At 34.3% G+C, this 15,324-nt stretch overlaps 1 protein-coding gene across 9 annotated transcripts in view; it reads left to right on the forward strand.

The window, feature by feature from the left end:
• The window catches only part of UBE2W (ubiquitin conjugating enzyme E2 W), a 64,041-nt gene that overhangs the window by 17,193 nt on the left and 31,524 nt on the right, over window positions 1–15,324 (forward strand). For 5 of the 9 annotated variants that reach the window (XM_056484155.1, XM_056484159.1, XM_056484156.1 and 2 more), the window contains exons 2-5: window positions 780–871; window positions 3,765–3,867; window positions 6,346–6,501; window positions 7,636–7,711. In XM_056484155.1, the coding sequence (XP_056340130.1) occupies window positions 780–871; window positions 3,765–3,867; window positions 6,346–6,501; window positions 7,636–7,711 (427 nt within the window). Of the gene's footprint in view, window positions 1–203; window positions 225–779; window positions 872–3,764; window positions 3,868–6,345; window positions 6,502–7,635; window positions 7,712–11,868; window positions 14,742–15,324 lie in introns of those variants that run through there. The other 4 variants (XM_056484160.1, XM_056484161.1, XM_056484154.1 and 1 more) reach the window with 2 other exon arrangements.

A 15,324-nucleotide genomic window follows, 5' to 3' on the forward strand; every position in this document is an offset into this window, starting at 1 on the left:
GAAATGTCAAAACATATTGCATAACTGTTTATATGGAGAAAATTGACTCTGAGAGTAGTGCCAATGAAAGCACAGAGTTTGCATTTCCCTTGCTCAGTAGATTGTAAGAAACTATTCTGGTAGTTGTTATAGGAACAGCTGGTTGTAGTGGCCGATTTATCTCTGTCAGAATAGACAAGAATTACCTGAGCTACTGCCATAATACTTTAATAATTGCCATGACTGTAGGTTCTAAGATGCAGTTAGTATGAATTTTTTAGTTTGTTTTGTGTAATCCAAATAGTCTTGTTTTAGTTTTCTGTTCTCTTCTCTGGGATGACTTAGAACAAGGCAAAGGCTTGCACAGATGCCAAATGGAAGTGTCTTAGATTACTTAGAGGAGGAAGTTGTGATGTTAAAGTCTTGTAGATTTAATTATAAATCTAATGGTGTTGTTTAAATATGAAATGTTTGCTGCTGGTGGTAGAGCTCTTATAGATGTTTTTATAATACAACAAATTTATTAATTCTTGTAGTTTGTAACACAACGACTTTTCCCTTTGCTCTGTTGCAAATGTGCCTTTGCATTTTACTCAAAAAGTAAGTTTAAAGCTTATTTTGTCTGTCTTTTCAGTTAGATTTCTAGGAGTTGAGTTATCCTTCTTTCTCAGTTTCATTTTGTTTTTAAATTGTCAAGTGAAACTCCTTTTACCTTTCAAAAATTGATGTAATGTACCTGTGCATGTTTATTGTTGAACTTTATTTGGCATTTCAAATATTCCATGCAATTTCTTTTATAGAAACGGTTACAAAAAGAACTATTGGCATTTCAAAATGATCCACCTCCGGGAATGACTCTAGATGAAAAGAGTGTACAAAATTCAATTACACAGTAAGTGTATATATTTTTATATATATATTTTATTTCTGCTATCATGCTGAAAAGACTAAGTGATGAGAAATTCTCTTCACACTTCCACCACTTACTCCAAGTAATATTGTGAATTTTGCTTTTAGTCTAGGCAATGAAACATTGTTCTCCTTAATAAGCGTATTGCAGTAATATGTTGGACACTTTCAGGAACAGGGTAGTGAAATTTACTAAATTTTTATTTGACATTTTACTGTATAACAAACTGTCCGTTGGTAAAAGCTTCTGCATTTTTTAGAATAAAATAATTTAATTATCTTTCATAGCTACTAACCTCCAAGACTCTTCTAGATTTATTGAAATAATGGAGTAACCGTTTGACTTCTGTGATAGTTGAATAGAATATATGTTATAGCTGTTAATTTTCATTACCTTCTTTCTCTAAGGCAAGTAGAGAAAACTTCTTAAAAAGCAAAGCTGTCTGGATCCACTTGTTTGCACTTTTCCCTTGCCTTGGCTTTCTCAGTGATTCATGAAATCGGAAGAGAAACATTCTGTGTCTGTTGAAATGGGCAGGAGTTGTTCTTCATATTAATCCATTTTTAATTAATAGAAATTTACAATATTCAGACTGTGTTGACATTTTTGATCATAACTTTCTTAGTTTCATTTTAGAGAAATGCTAAAAATTGAGCACATGTAAACATCGATGAGAGTAGGAGCTCAGACTGTATGTTCTTGCCTATGTTACTGATGGAGCAATTAAACATAGAGCTGAATTCTGATGTTTTCACATCTGCATTTTGGGTGGTGGCAGTCAATCCATGTTACATGAAGCTTTTCTGAGACTCATATGCTGAGTTAAACACTCACTGCTTTTTAAATGATGCTGCACTTTGTGATACTTCATGCAGATGCATAGCACTAAAATTGAAATAGCAGATTATAGTTTTCTGCACAAATGAGTCAGTCTAATATTGCAAGTGGTATTCACTTATTTCAACAAAAAACTATTAAACCAAAATTTTAACAGATGGAAAAGAATGTCTCTGTTTTCTGCTACCTCATTATGATTTCTGCTCTGTACAACTTTTATACCTTTCAATACCTTGCACATAAAAACTTCCTATTTACTGTCATGCTAGATTTTGAAACTGTCGCTGTTTTAGAAGCTTTTTGTCACAAGTTCTTTAATCAAGTAACAGTTTGAATTGGCTGCATTAAAAGTTTGTGTAGCAATACTTGTTTGGCTTTTAAAGACATTGAATAAAATAATTGGATCCCATGATGTAACTGGGTTATTTAGAACATTGAGCAATCTTTTATTTTAAATATACAAGGATTAGAAATTTGAGAAGGCTGTAAAGCATGAAGGAAATACAGGCTCTGCTGATTCCTTGACCATAAAAGGAGCAATATCCAGGCAAAGTTATCTTCTACTTAGCAAAGTAAATTATTTTAAAAACTTGAGAGTAGAAGTTCTGGATCACAAGGTCCAATAAATCTAAAGACTATTGGTGCACTGTGTGTATAAATGTAAAAGCAGAAGGCATAAGAAGAGATAAGTGATCTGAAGTGTGGATAGGCAAAATTGAAGGCATCTTCACAAAGTTAAAATAAGAAACGTACTTCATCAGCCTTCACTGTGCAACTGTTGAAGATGTGTTCCTCTTGAGGGGTGTGAAAGCTAACAGTTTATTAAATATCACTTTTTCTTGAAAAAAGCCAAAACACAGCAACAACAGCAATACAACCAGGAAACCCCCCCAAAGAGTAATAGAGGGGAAAATAAAAAATGTGCATGGCTTAAATAAGAGGGAGAGTATATATTACAGAAGGATGGAGAGGTTGAGAATAGGCTCATCAGGCCTGCCAGCTGGAGATGTTGACTTTTCTGAGTACACGGCTGTTCTACAAAATCTCAGCTGCCTTCCTTGAAAATGTAAACCATATCTGAGTACTTTTGTGTCTCTTTACCTTATTGTGTTGCTTAGATCTGTAAAGCTCAATCAAAAGTGAAAAACCAAAAATGGGAAAGTGATGCTGCAAAGGATGATATTAAGTGGTCAACAGTAAAAATCTAAAACCATTGAAGTTAGATAGCAGAATGTTGCTGTATGTGTTGAACAATATGCAAAGCATCTGGTTTTAGCTGTATTAAAAAAATCACAGTTCAAGCCCAACAACAATAAAACCCCTATATGCAACACCACCACCTTCTTCCCCAGCAACTCCACCTGTCAGTTACTTTAATGTTATTATGGTGGAAGGAGCAGAAGCAGAGGAAAAAGAATACTGATATGTTGAGGTGTTATCTTCATTACAGATTTAATTTTTGTTTTGTTTTGTTTCAATTTGCTGGGATCTTTTAATTTTTACGCTCTTAACATGTCCAGTTTAGGTTCCATTACCTGCAAGATACCATTTAATTTCTGAGTTTTTCACAGATGTTAAGTACAAGCTTAGCTTTACCCTTTCCCCTTGGTTACAGATTTTATTAAAATAAACTGTATTGATGTTTTCAGCAACAGAAAAGTAATACAACACAAAGGAAAATGTGTACTAGTTTGTTTCCTTCCAAACCTTTTAAGTTTTCAAGCAGGTTGGTTTTTTTTTTTTCAGCTTTGTTGTCTCACATTAAGCAGCCATTTCTTGGGAACTGATGGGTCTGTGTATAGTTAAGTCATAATTACATTTATAATTTGCATCACTGTGTCAGTGTCTGTATGCAAAACACTAAGCTTGTTTCTTTCAAGTACAGGCTTGATGTATTGCTCACCTTTGTGATTGTTACTGTGTTAGAAGAGACAATCTGGCTGTGATTGATATTTGATTTGATTAGTCCAGTGCTCCAGGAGTACAAGTATTAATTTGTCAGTCCACAATGCTAACAGCTTTTTTCCCTATTCCTTAGGTGGATTGTAGACATGGAAGGTGCTCCAGGAACACTCTATGAAGGGGAAAAATTTCAGCTTTTATTTAAGTTTAGTAGTCGGTATCCTTTTGATTCGCCTCAGGTAACTGGTGCCTTCTTTCTCTCATACTGCTACCTTCAGTTTGCAGCTGTATGACATGTGCTGAGTATTGCATTTTCCACATAGCCTAATGTCAGCTTCACTTACTTTAATTTGTATTAAACACATTGTTCAGATACCTTTCCTTTACAAATTATTCTGCAGTGAAGTATAGGGCTGTGATGTCTGCTTGGACACATGAAAGCAGTATAAACTGGAGGCTTCTTTTATGTTGATATTCATGTCATGAAATACAGGGTAAAGTAGGAAGATCCCCTTTACTGTGATTCAGGAGCCAAGTAAACAATAAACTGCAGCTCCATCCCTTCTTACTTTCAACATATTTTCTTCTGGTTGATTTTTAAGACTTTCATCTTCTCTGCTGCCATTGTTAATAAAGCTGAGGAAATACTGTGCTTCTGATAGGGATTCTCATAGATACATGATGTGCTTGAGAGACCTGCAAATAGTGTTATAACTGTCATACTGTGTTGCTTTCAAGACAACCTAGAGAACTGAAGGGACAGCAGAACTTACAGACTACAGAATGTGCTGTGTACATCCATTCTTCCATTACTTGAGGGAAACGTTTCAAACTATGGCTGATAAGAGTAATGGTCAGCTGTCACCCCTGCTTTTCTGATAAAAAGGAGAGAAGCAAGAGTCACCTAGTTCCTGCCCTGTCTGTTTCAGCTCAGAGTTCTTGAAATGATCTCTGCAGCTTCTCTCATTGGTGTTAAAACAGAAGCATGGAGCTGTGAGGCACTTAAGCCATAAAAATTAATATATTTTTAGGGGCCATGATAAACACTAGAATGCTGACTTTCAGTCTTTTGCAGAACAATCTGGCCACCTGTACTTCTGCACCTCATCAGGTTTGCAAGGTACTACTTAGAGGTGATCCATAAGAGAGTAGCCAGTTTAATTTGATTCCAGGTTGTTTGTCTTTATTACCCAACCTGTGTGTGGCTCTGTGCAATTTATTGTTAATTAGATCCATACAAATTTATTGCAAATTAGATCCATACATCTACACTGAATTTTATCACAGAAAACAATTAACAATTTAAGTACTAGATATGGATTGTTTTAGATGGCTTGAATTTCAGCTTTTCAAATGTTGCTGTGCAGTAGGGTCATTCTGCACTATAAACTTCTTAGTCAAAATTGCCTCTCCTGCAAATCTAGTTACTGTGAATTGAGAGTTTTCACTTGTGCTGCTTTTTTCACTTGGATGTGTTCTGCCTTTAAATGTATGTTGTCTGTCATAGAGTGCATGCTTTTACTTACCTAGTCTGCCTAGTTAAGGTTGTCATGTAAAAGTAGGTTATTAGTTACAAGTGAAATACGTTACAGGATTATTAAGCTAAGGCTTTTAATGCTTAAGAAATACCAGTTTAAAGACCTATGAAAGGTCATTCTGCATCCAGTTTCTCTTATGCTTAGAAACCTGTCTGCCATTTTGCAGATATATTAAGCTCTCTAATTTCAGTTTCCTCTATGATGGTGTTGCTTCTTGTCATTAGTGAGGAGGTGGGTGTGTTGTGTACATACCTACATATTTTTATGCATACCTTTATAGCTTAAGAAACACTTAAGAAACTTCTGGGTATTATAGTTATGAGTGATAGAGATTTATGTTTTTATTGCATAAAAGGAGCTGGAAAAGGAGTTTGAGAATAAATACTGGTATGAAGATTTCACTTTTACTCTCTTTCCATTGGTCCTGAACCAATAATGTGTTTGACAAAAGCTTGATGTAAGGGCAGCAGTTGTTAAAATTGCTTTTCTAGCCTTTTTTGACTGATAGCATCTTTTAATAGAGAGGAGTTCAAGTTCTAAATGCTTTTCTTCCATATTCTCCATGTCAAATAAAATATTTTCTTTTTGAATTAATGTTTTAAAAATACTTCCTATTTGTTAATATACTTGGGTTTCACAAGTCCTTTATTTATAGTTAATAAGATTGATGAATTTTAATTTTATTTTTCATGCTGAAACCCAAATGAGTTGTCCAGAACTTTATTTCTGTTATGTCCAGGTTTATAGAAATACTCATTTGTGAATTTGTTGTGCTTCTTGGTGTATAATATTGTGGCTTATAAAATCATTAGAATCCCGTGTTTTGGCTAGACAGCTGTATTCCTTAGGACATGGAGGACTGAGGCTGCAAGATTTTGCACTGCCTTCACGTAATCTTTGCATTTTTCTATGCTGTAGAAATATTAATAGAAAATCCCCTATATTTAACCATTTATTTAATTCCATCTTCACTAGCTATTTAGGTTTCCATTGATTATTTTACATTTTACTAAATAGTTTTCAAAATTGAATTAACCCAACGTGGTGAAGTGTGTTATTTGGTGTAAGTGAAAATGGCAGACCTGCTTCTTAAATAAGATTATATTGCTTTCCCCAAACCAATCCAGTTTTATTTAAAATGGGGACTATAAATTAGTTATTTTTGTTCTTTTTTTTTAGGTCATGTTTACTGGAGACAATATCCCTGTTCATCCTCATGTTTATAGCAATGGTCATATCTGTTTATCCATTCTAACGGAAGACTGGTCTCCAGCCCTCTCAGTGCAATCTGTTTGTCTTAGCATTATTAGCATGCTTTCCAGCTGCAAAGAAAAGGTATGGGCTTTTTTAGCACTGTTGAAGTAGAATAAGCAAAAGTTAGTAATTTTCTACTTTAAAAAGTCAAATTTTAATTTCTCAAATTCTAAAATAGGCAAAATACTGTATCTACATTTCTACTACTGAGAAAATACTAAGCTAGAAACACAAAATAAACATTGCAGTAAGGATTTTGCCACTTGTTTTCTGGTAGCCTGCTTATATATCATTACTGGAAAAGAGCAGATGGAACCCTTCCAGTTGTACTAACTGTGAAGTTCAATCATGCTTTAGGACAATTCTTCGTGAAATTATCCTTCCTCTAAAGGCAGTGTGGAATGATTAATGAAATGTCTTTAGTCCAGATGTTTCTAACTTTGCATCTGTACTATTTCAGTGAAACTGACAATTTGCATTTCAGGGAAGTAAACGGAGCTAAGATGCTTTTTTGGCACTAATACCTTAGTCCTTTTTGTAAAGAGATTGCCCTTTCACTTTTGACCATTTCTTTCGCAGAGGGCTGTCTGTGGAAGTTGGATGTGGTCAGAGCTTGTCCAAATGTGCTATCGAAACACGTCTTTTTTTTTTTCATCCCAATCAGTCCTAGTCATATATGTAGTCAAAAAACCACCCCAAAATGGCTTTACATTGTATTCTATCCTATGAAGTTTGTAAATTATAACACTTATGAAGAAAACTGAAGAATATGTAATAATTATTAGATACAGATACTAAAATTTGTTTTTTCAACGACTCTAAACTAAGCCTTAGAATGGGAATTGGATGTAATGCATCAGAATTAGATTCCAAACTGCAAAGGAATTTAATTTTGGGGAGTTTTTTGAACAACAGTTGTTTCTTGTGAGTTAGTTTCTTTTGTTTGTTTGTTGTTGGTTTTTCCCTTTTTTTTCCTCCCCCTATTTATCGTCCAGCTGATTGATAATTTTTGCTATTTTATTTTCTTGGAGTATCTCAAGTAAGAATTTGTTACCTGGATCTTTAAGAGATTTTCTTGACCAAAAAGGTCTAGTCCTGCCTGTTACCTCATTTTCGCTGCATTCACATGGTAATCTGTCATAAGCTTATTAAATAGCTCATGTATTACAATATGAGGATTGTTTGATTATTTGTAGGTCTTTTCTTCTGTTGCAGAGGCGACCTCCAGATAACTCATTTTATGTAAGAACATGTAACAAGAATCCAAAGAAAACAAAATGGTGGTATCATGGTAAGTATCGTAACTAGGACCAGAAATTTTAAACTTATTTTCAGGCTGAAGGCAATTAAATTGTAGGAAAGTAATATAAATGTGTTCAAAGCATTAAACTACTTTTTTTCAATTCAAAAAGTTATTTAAATTTTGTTTCTGAGATACTCTGCTGTGATTTTTTTCCTATATCACATTTGAATAATTTATGATGGAAATTAAAACATGTTTTCAATTGTAGGATTGACTTTCATTCAAAGTTCTTGTAAAGTGTATCAATCCATGACAAGCTTAAAGTTTGGAATTGGAGAAAGTCCATGATGAATCTAGGTTTTGCTCTAAACCATTTTTTGTTATTGTTATTAGCACTTTAAAAACTTTTATGTTGTTGAAAAGATACCTATATATTTGTAAACAGCTGTGTGTTTTGATTGATTTCCAGTCTTAATCAGAATTTCCATTATGGGACAGTTGAGAAGAAAAAAAATAACATATTTAAACTGCTGGTGTCTGCAGTGCTAGTGTTATGTTGTTTTGTTTTTGGGTTTTTTTAAAATTTGGTTTTGGTTTGGGGTTTGCTTTAGCTTTTGTGCTTTTTTCTTTTCTTTCCATGTGTTCTATGTCTTGCTTTATACTGTGTGGTTTCTTTCTTCTGCCTCAGCATTTGTCATCCTCCACCCAGAGCTGCAGTTAGCTGTATGTGCTTGTCTTATCCACTCCATTGGTGAGGAAAGAGTGAAGAAGGGGGTAGAGATGGGCCATGCTTTTTTTTCTCTCCTCTGTTGTTAGCAATGCTTTCTTTGCTTTCTCTAGGAAAATTCTGTACAAACAGTAGTTATTGGAAGCACAAGTACTTTGGGAAGGGATATGTCAGAGCAGGTAATACTCTATGCTAGTGTAATGCAGAGCAGTTGATTTCCATCACTGCCTCTTGCTGAAGGTTCCACCATAACACATCCTTTGTTTTTCATGGCCTCCCCACTCCAGGATATGTTCTGTCTCTCAAGTGAAACTAGAGCAAGTATTTTGAGGCAGTGAGAGTTCATGACTGGAGAGGCAAATTCCAAAGTCTTCACCCTTAAAATTCTTAAGATTCTTAAAAGCCCATGGATGGCCTAACAAGAAAAACTTGATAGTTTCATAATACTTGCTGAGACCCATGGGGTCTTGACATAGGGTAACGTAACAAAATGAAACTCTGTTTCTCATAATATAGTAAGATTAACTCCAAAATAAGATGGCTTCAGGTACAGTAAGAGAAGTGCTGTATGTCATGAGATTAAGGTATACCTAAGAAATTTGGGACCATCACATGGTTGTTTTTAAAGCTGACTCCAAGAATAATAATCATATTGCACACAAGGAGTTTCATCCTCACCAGATTATTCAGCAGTCACTTCCTTTTCTCTCTCTGTTTTTGTACTCTTGTAATGTGTTTGGTGCTTCTCCATTTCTAGTTTTGGTTTCTCTTAAATGGAAGTTTTGGGAGAGTTTTTGTTAACTTTCTATTTTCACTTGCTAATTATATTTAAAGAGAAACAGGTAAAGTTCCATTTACTGACTTTATCTTGTGATTAAAATACGCTCTGTCTCCTTTTCATTTGTACTAGTCTCCTTTTGATTTATAATAGAAATCTATAAAAGGAGAACAATCTGCAGATATTACTTTTATTTCTTAATCATGCAATTCGTGTTAAAAAAAGAAAAACAGAAACTTAGTATGAAAAGAAATCTGGGTTATTGATTCTGAAGGTTTCTGTATTATTATGGCTCAAAACCATGGCTTACAGTTCACTGAATGGGTATTTTAGTTACTATGAAATAACTATGCAGTGCTTTTTTCTGGAAAAAAGTCAGGAAACCTTACCTCTTCTCAAATTCAGAGCAACCTAAAAACCAACCTGAGGCAAGAGAAAGTAAGTCAGTGCATTTAAATAACTCATACTGTCTTGATTAAAAATTCATTGGGGTCCCCGCCACCTTAAATTCTTACAGGAAAAAATGAAATATTCCTGATGTCCATTGGTCAAAAAATTCATAAATTTTAAGAGTGTTTTCCCTTCTAGTTTTGTGTGTGTGTCATTTGCTTCTTTTCTCAGTTGATTTTGTTTCTTCTATGTGGACATACAACAAGACTGCCAAGGCATAATCTTTAAATTGTCAGCGTTTTCTAAACAGGTTTAGAGAAATGGTATGTTACAGTAAAATAGGAAGTGTGAAAAGATGCTTCTGTCATGTTTATTTTCTGCTCATGCTTCAACTGAAGTTTCATGTATCTAATCTTGTCGTTGAACCACATTTGGCTGGATAAGTGAGGGAAGAAAAAACAATCCCACCCAGAAAAGAAAACCAGCTGTCCAGGGGTAACTGCTGTGAGAAATTGAATACCAGTGCTAATACAACAACCTGTGGAGGGAGACGCAGAGTGGTTCTGCCACTTCTGCTGTCAGCTGCCCATTGAACTGGTTTAGCTTTAATAGGACATTGTAGCTCTGTGTTTTGAAGAGATGGGAGGAAGTCAGTCGTATATATTAATAGATACATTTGAAGAAAACTTTTTTTTCCCAGTATGTGTCTGGAATTTATTTACCTGGGAGCAAAATAGTATCTGATTGGGAGCTGATGTAAAACAAACCTGGATGAGCACAGATTGATAGTGGCACTTTGAGACATGTTCTGACATGTAAATATGTGTCTGCATTCAGCTTAATACAGAGTTTTTACATCCCTGCCCCAACACAGCAACTTATTCCACAAGCAGAGTTATGGAGCTTTGTTTGCTACAAAATTATGTCCTCACAAGCCCTGTTTTAAAGCTCCTGATCTTTGATAACTGAAAATATTTCTAGATTGTCTGCCCTACCGAATGTCTGTTTCAACTGTATGTTGACTTTACTGCTAAATTTCAATGTAAGAGTTGCTCATGTTGTGTTAAAGACAGAGAAGGATCCTCCAGATACAGTTTACTTGGGCATTCAGACTGAAACTGATTTCATAAAGCTGTTGACTTCCTTTGTTGTTCTCAGGGGGTAGATTTTTTTTGGAGGGGGAGGGGATGGGGAGGAAGGGAAAGGCAATGGTATTTGTTTTCAACCAGCGCTTCCTTGCTGCTTGTGGGCGTGGAGTTGTTTTGGTTTTGGTTTCAGTTTTTTATTAAGCAGAAAGTGTTTTCTCTGATATTTGGCCTAGAATTTTAGTACACCATTGAAATATCTCTTTCTCTTTTGCATCCTTATCCATTTTTTTTTTTTACATGTATAGTAGCCTACTAAAAAATTACATAGTTTTTTTTTACAAGTACTAGCTTTGATAGAATATTTTCACATGAGAATGTAGAATGTTTATGAAGCTGTATTTTTTAGGCGTGGGTGGTTACAAGTAAGTCCTTTAAAAATAAACAGTAAGTTTGCTTTCTGTTAACAACTTAATATTTACTGCTAGCAGGTACAAATACACTGCAGGTTGATGTGTGAAGGAGAATGTTTAGAAGGGAGAGCATTAATATGAAGCATAATGCAGAAAAGCTAGGCATAGAACATGCATTTTTATAGTATTTTCTGTCTAATTACAGTATCTAAAATTTAGTATATGTAATTCAGTCTCAGGTTTAAGATTATAGGATTATAGTAGTAACCTATTCTTTTTGCATAAGTCTGTCAGCTATTTTATGTTGAGTCTTGATAAATAAATTAATACACACACACACACATATATATATATATAAACACACATGTAAATGTATAAAGGGTTGAGAATGAATCAGAAGCGGCCTACTCTGCCAGGTCTTATCCCTATATATTCCTTATAAAAGATTGTCTTAATTCAGTAACAATTGTGGATCTGTGGTGCTTCAAGGGTGCAAAAGGTTAAGCATATTTGATTTTTCATTTTCCTGGCAAGTGGCTTTCTAAATATCAAGCGTGGCAATGATTCATTTTAATGGAGTATTTGCTAATAAGAATGACTTTGGGGATGTATATGTATTCTGTAAGTTTAATTTTTGATACTGTCTTTTCTCCCAGGGTAGTTGTCGAACAAAACGACAGAATTATTCAACCACGGTATTTCCTCTGCATGTTACTGTCTATGCTAGGAGTTGTTTCTGCCTATAACACCTTGCTAATTTGGAATTAGAATGTTTATATGTTTTCCATAAATGCTCTTCTTTTATTTTAAAGATGACACATGTTGATGCCACCATTTTGTGATCCTCGTAGCAGAAGATAGTCCTACTGAGAAAATGAGCACTTTGATCATTCAGTCTTTGAACTTTAACCTTTGACTGGAAGTGACCTATAGGCAATGAAGACTACTTCCTTTGACTGCATTTTTACTAGTGTGCATTCTGGGCGCATGTTGATCGCTGGTTCAGTCCATGCAACTGACATGCTTTTATTAGTCATACAGTATTAATGCAGGTGTCCAGAAATGTCAGAATAATTCCATTATTTTTGTTTTAAGCTTTTGGAAGAATTCCAGGTCTTCATATATTGTGCAATAACACTGAGCTCCTTGGCGGTTTTGGTGCATCCATTGCCGGCAATGGACATTGTACCAGGGAAAGGTTTTGCTCCTGCCACAAAAAAGATTGATACATGACGGAACTTACGAAAGTTTTGGATATATTTGGATTATAAGCAAGGGATTGACAATTACCTTAAATCCAGCCCATTCTTTTATATTTGGATTCTATGCACTGTGACCACAAAACTAGCAGCATGAGTTAACATGCCTAGCTGAAGGACTGTAATAAGATCATTACATATTTATTAAATTGTTTATCTGCTGTCAAATTGTTTTGACATGGGCGGTTTTCCAAGTGACATTGGCAGAGAGGTACAATGTTATCCCTATGGTGAAATAAAACTACTTTTTGTATATAGTTATTCATATCTCTGAAGCAAAGGTATGAGTAATTTAGGGTATGAGTGATTTAAACAAGAATTTATTTTGGAGATAGAGGATGGCAGTGATATAACCGAACTAGCTACAGTCCGTAATTGGGCTTGTAATTTGTACTTTAGAGCTTTTTCCAAATAGATTGCACACTGTTATTTCCTGCTAGCCATCAGCATGAGCCCTACTGCCTACACCAATATTTCATTTATTTATGTGTTCAAAAGCAATCCATATAACATTTTTTGTTTGCATTCACTGTTTCTTTTGTGTTGTATGTCATGTTTGAATGTTAAAAAACTATTTTGATTGAAAAGCTTTGTTCAGAAGATATTTTCATGTAAATTATTTCTTTATCTTGTAAGCATCATCTTGTCTTTTAATCCTGTATTATAAAAAGAAAAAAAAAATACATTTTTGACAGAGGCTTAAAGTTTTCACAAAAAAAGTGTGGACCTTCTTATTTAAGTTTAGACTAAAGTATATTTTCTTAACTTGCTTGTCCCACGTAGCCATGCCAATTTTTCCAGGCTTTTCTTCACCAAAAAAGGGGGAAAAGCCTAAAATAAGACGTTTTTCTGTGGAGCAACATTTATTCAAATGATAGTTGTTCTCAGCACTCTGTAATATTTTGATACTGCAATTAGGTTGTCTTTTTAGGAAGCACTTTTATAAACTAAATACCTTTACACATATGCAAAATTTCTATAATTTTTTTTACTGTTGCCTTATTGTTGCACTCAAAAAAAATTAAAGCAATTAATGCATGAATGTCTAAATCAAGTAATAGCTTGATGTAAAAACAAAAAAAAGCAAAAAAAATCCTAAACCAAATCCACAATGTATAACTACAGTAAAAAGCAGAAAATTGGCTGAAAAGAATGATTTTTTTTTTTTTTTTTTTTTTTTTAATCTGCTGTATGATAACTGACATTTTATAGCCTTGTACATACTTCTCTGTTACCTATTGTTTAAAATACTTAAAGTATAGGTGCTTAACTCAGGGTGGAGAGAGTTTAAAATGGATTTGCTTCAGAGAAGTATTTTGTATGGCATCAGAACTGGAGATACTGGCAGTGAAATGAGACTACAATATACTTCAGGAACTGCTTTTTTTTTTCTACTGCACTGAAAATATCTCTTGGCCTTTAAAACTCAATGGTAAAATCTAGCTTTGGATATAAATTTGGTGTGTGTATATATTTTCACAATGAGCCTTGGAAACATAGAATTAATTTTCTTTTAAGAGCCAAAAAAAAAGTAGTATTAAACAAAAGAAATACTTCTGCTACAAACGTTTTGTTTAGCAAAATTTTATTGTTGTGAGGTCATCAGACTGGTTATTTTTAGAAACAGTTCATATGAACAAGCAGTAATCTGATACTTAATCTGTATAGTCTTGTTCACTGCTCTGTATTAATTGAAACAATTTAGAAATTAATTTATGAATGGTTCACATAATGGATCCTATCAAAATAGTCTACAGGGAAGAGACCTTAGTGTGACCAGGTAATGGCTTAAGTACATCTCAGATTCAATTATCTTTTCATGTAGTGGCTTGGGAAACTACAATATATAGTTTCTGAGAAGCTTTATGACATACCATATGTATTTTGTTGAAGATGGGTGTTGTAGTGCAAAGCATTATACATTTTATTGACCTGTGCTAACACATGGACTGTAGTGAAGTTAAATAACCAGATTTATGCTGCTCTTTAATAAACCCCCACCCCCTATAATATACTTAGATCAAGAAAATGCAAGGTAGATTAGAAGAGAATGTACCTCAGGTCTTATGGTTTACAGTAGAAATGCCTCATTGGTTCTCTTGTAAATCTGTGGGTAAGTTCACCTATATAGAGAGGGCCAAGACAAAGTTTATATACCACTCAAGCCCTCAGAAGAGTGCAACTATTCTGACAATGCTATGATGTCCTGAAAAAGGGCTTAAATTAGATGGAGGTGGTGCCATCCTTTCCCAAGGGTGACCTTGTGTATGTAACTTTCTTTCACTTGGAATTTCTCACATGGAATGGTTACAGAATTTGCTTGAAACTATCTTGCTTTTATTTTGTGTCAATATTCATGTTAAACACTTTGTTTTGTGTTTAGTGTCTTTATACTATAACACAATAAATTCTTGTTTTAAAATAGATTTCTACCCTTGAATGGGGAAATACGTGTGGACCTTTTCATGGTGGAGTGCAGGACCACAGTTCCTTGCATTCAGCCACTTTTAAAACAAAGCTGCCAGTAATTCTAAAATGTTGTGATGCATATCAGAGGAGGAATTTGCATAACAGCAAGGTGTTCCTCATTCTTCAGGGGGTATCTGTTGTAACAGCTGAAAGGAATAGTTAATTTAAAAAAAAAAAAATCACTTAGATGTCATGCTTTCTTTTCCCACAGATGAGCATATAGTTCTTTATCATGTTTTTCTTTGCCATTTTACAAGCACGTAAAATACTTAATGAGAAGTTTCAGATGTAGGATTCTTGTTTGTCTGCAGTGGTGGGAAAAGAGTTTCTATTATTTTGTCAGCATCTATCAAGACTGTTTAATCAAATCCATGCCTCATACCAATAACTGCTTTCAGTTTTTTACAATTTTTTTGAGAGGTGATGCCTTCTGCTTTGAAAAAGTCAAGGCACTGCATACTTAAAACATATATTTCTATGAAAAAATTAAGTTTTTAGAATTAATGTCTTTTCTATTGTGGAGATCATTCTAAATGTTTG

This window comes from Oenanthe melanoleuca, chromosome 2 (genome assembly GCF_029582105.1).
Source record: "Oenanthe melanoleuca isolate GR-GAL-2019-014 chromosome 2, OMel1.0, whole genome shotgun sequence".
Taxonomy (NCBI): Eukaryota; Metazoa; Chordata; class Aves; order Passeriformes; family Muscicapidae; genus Oenanthe; species Oenanthe melanoleuca.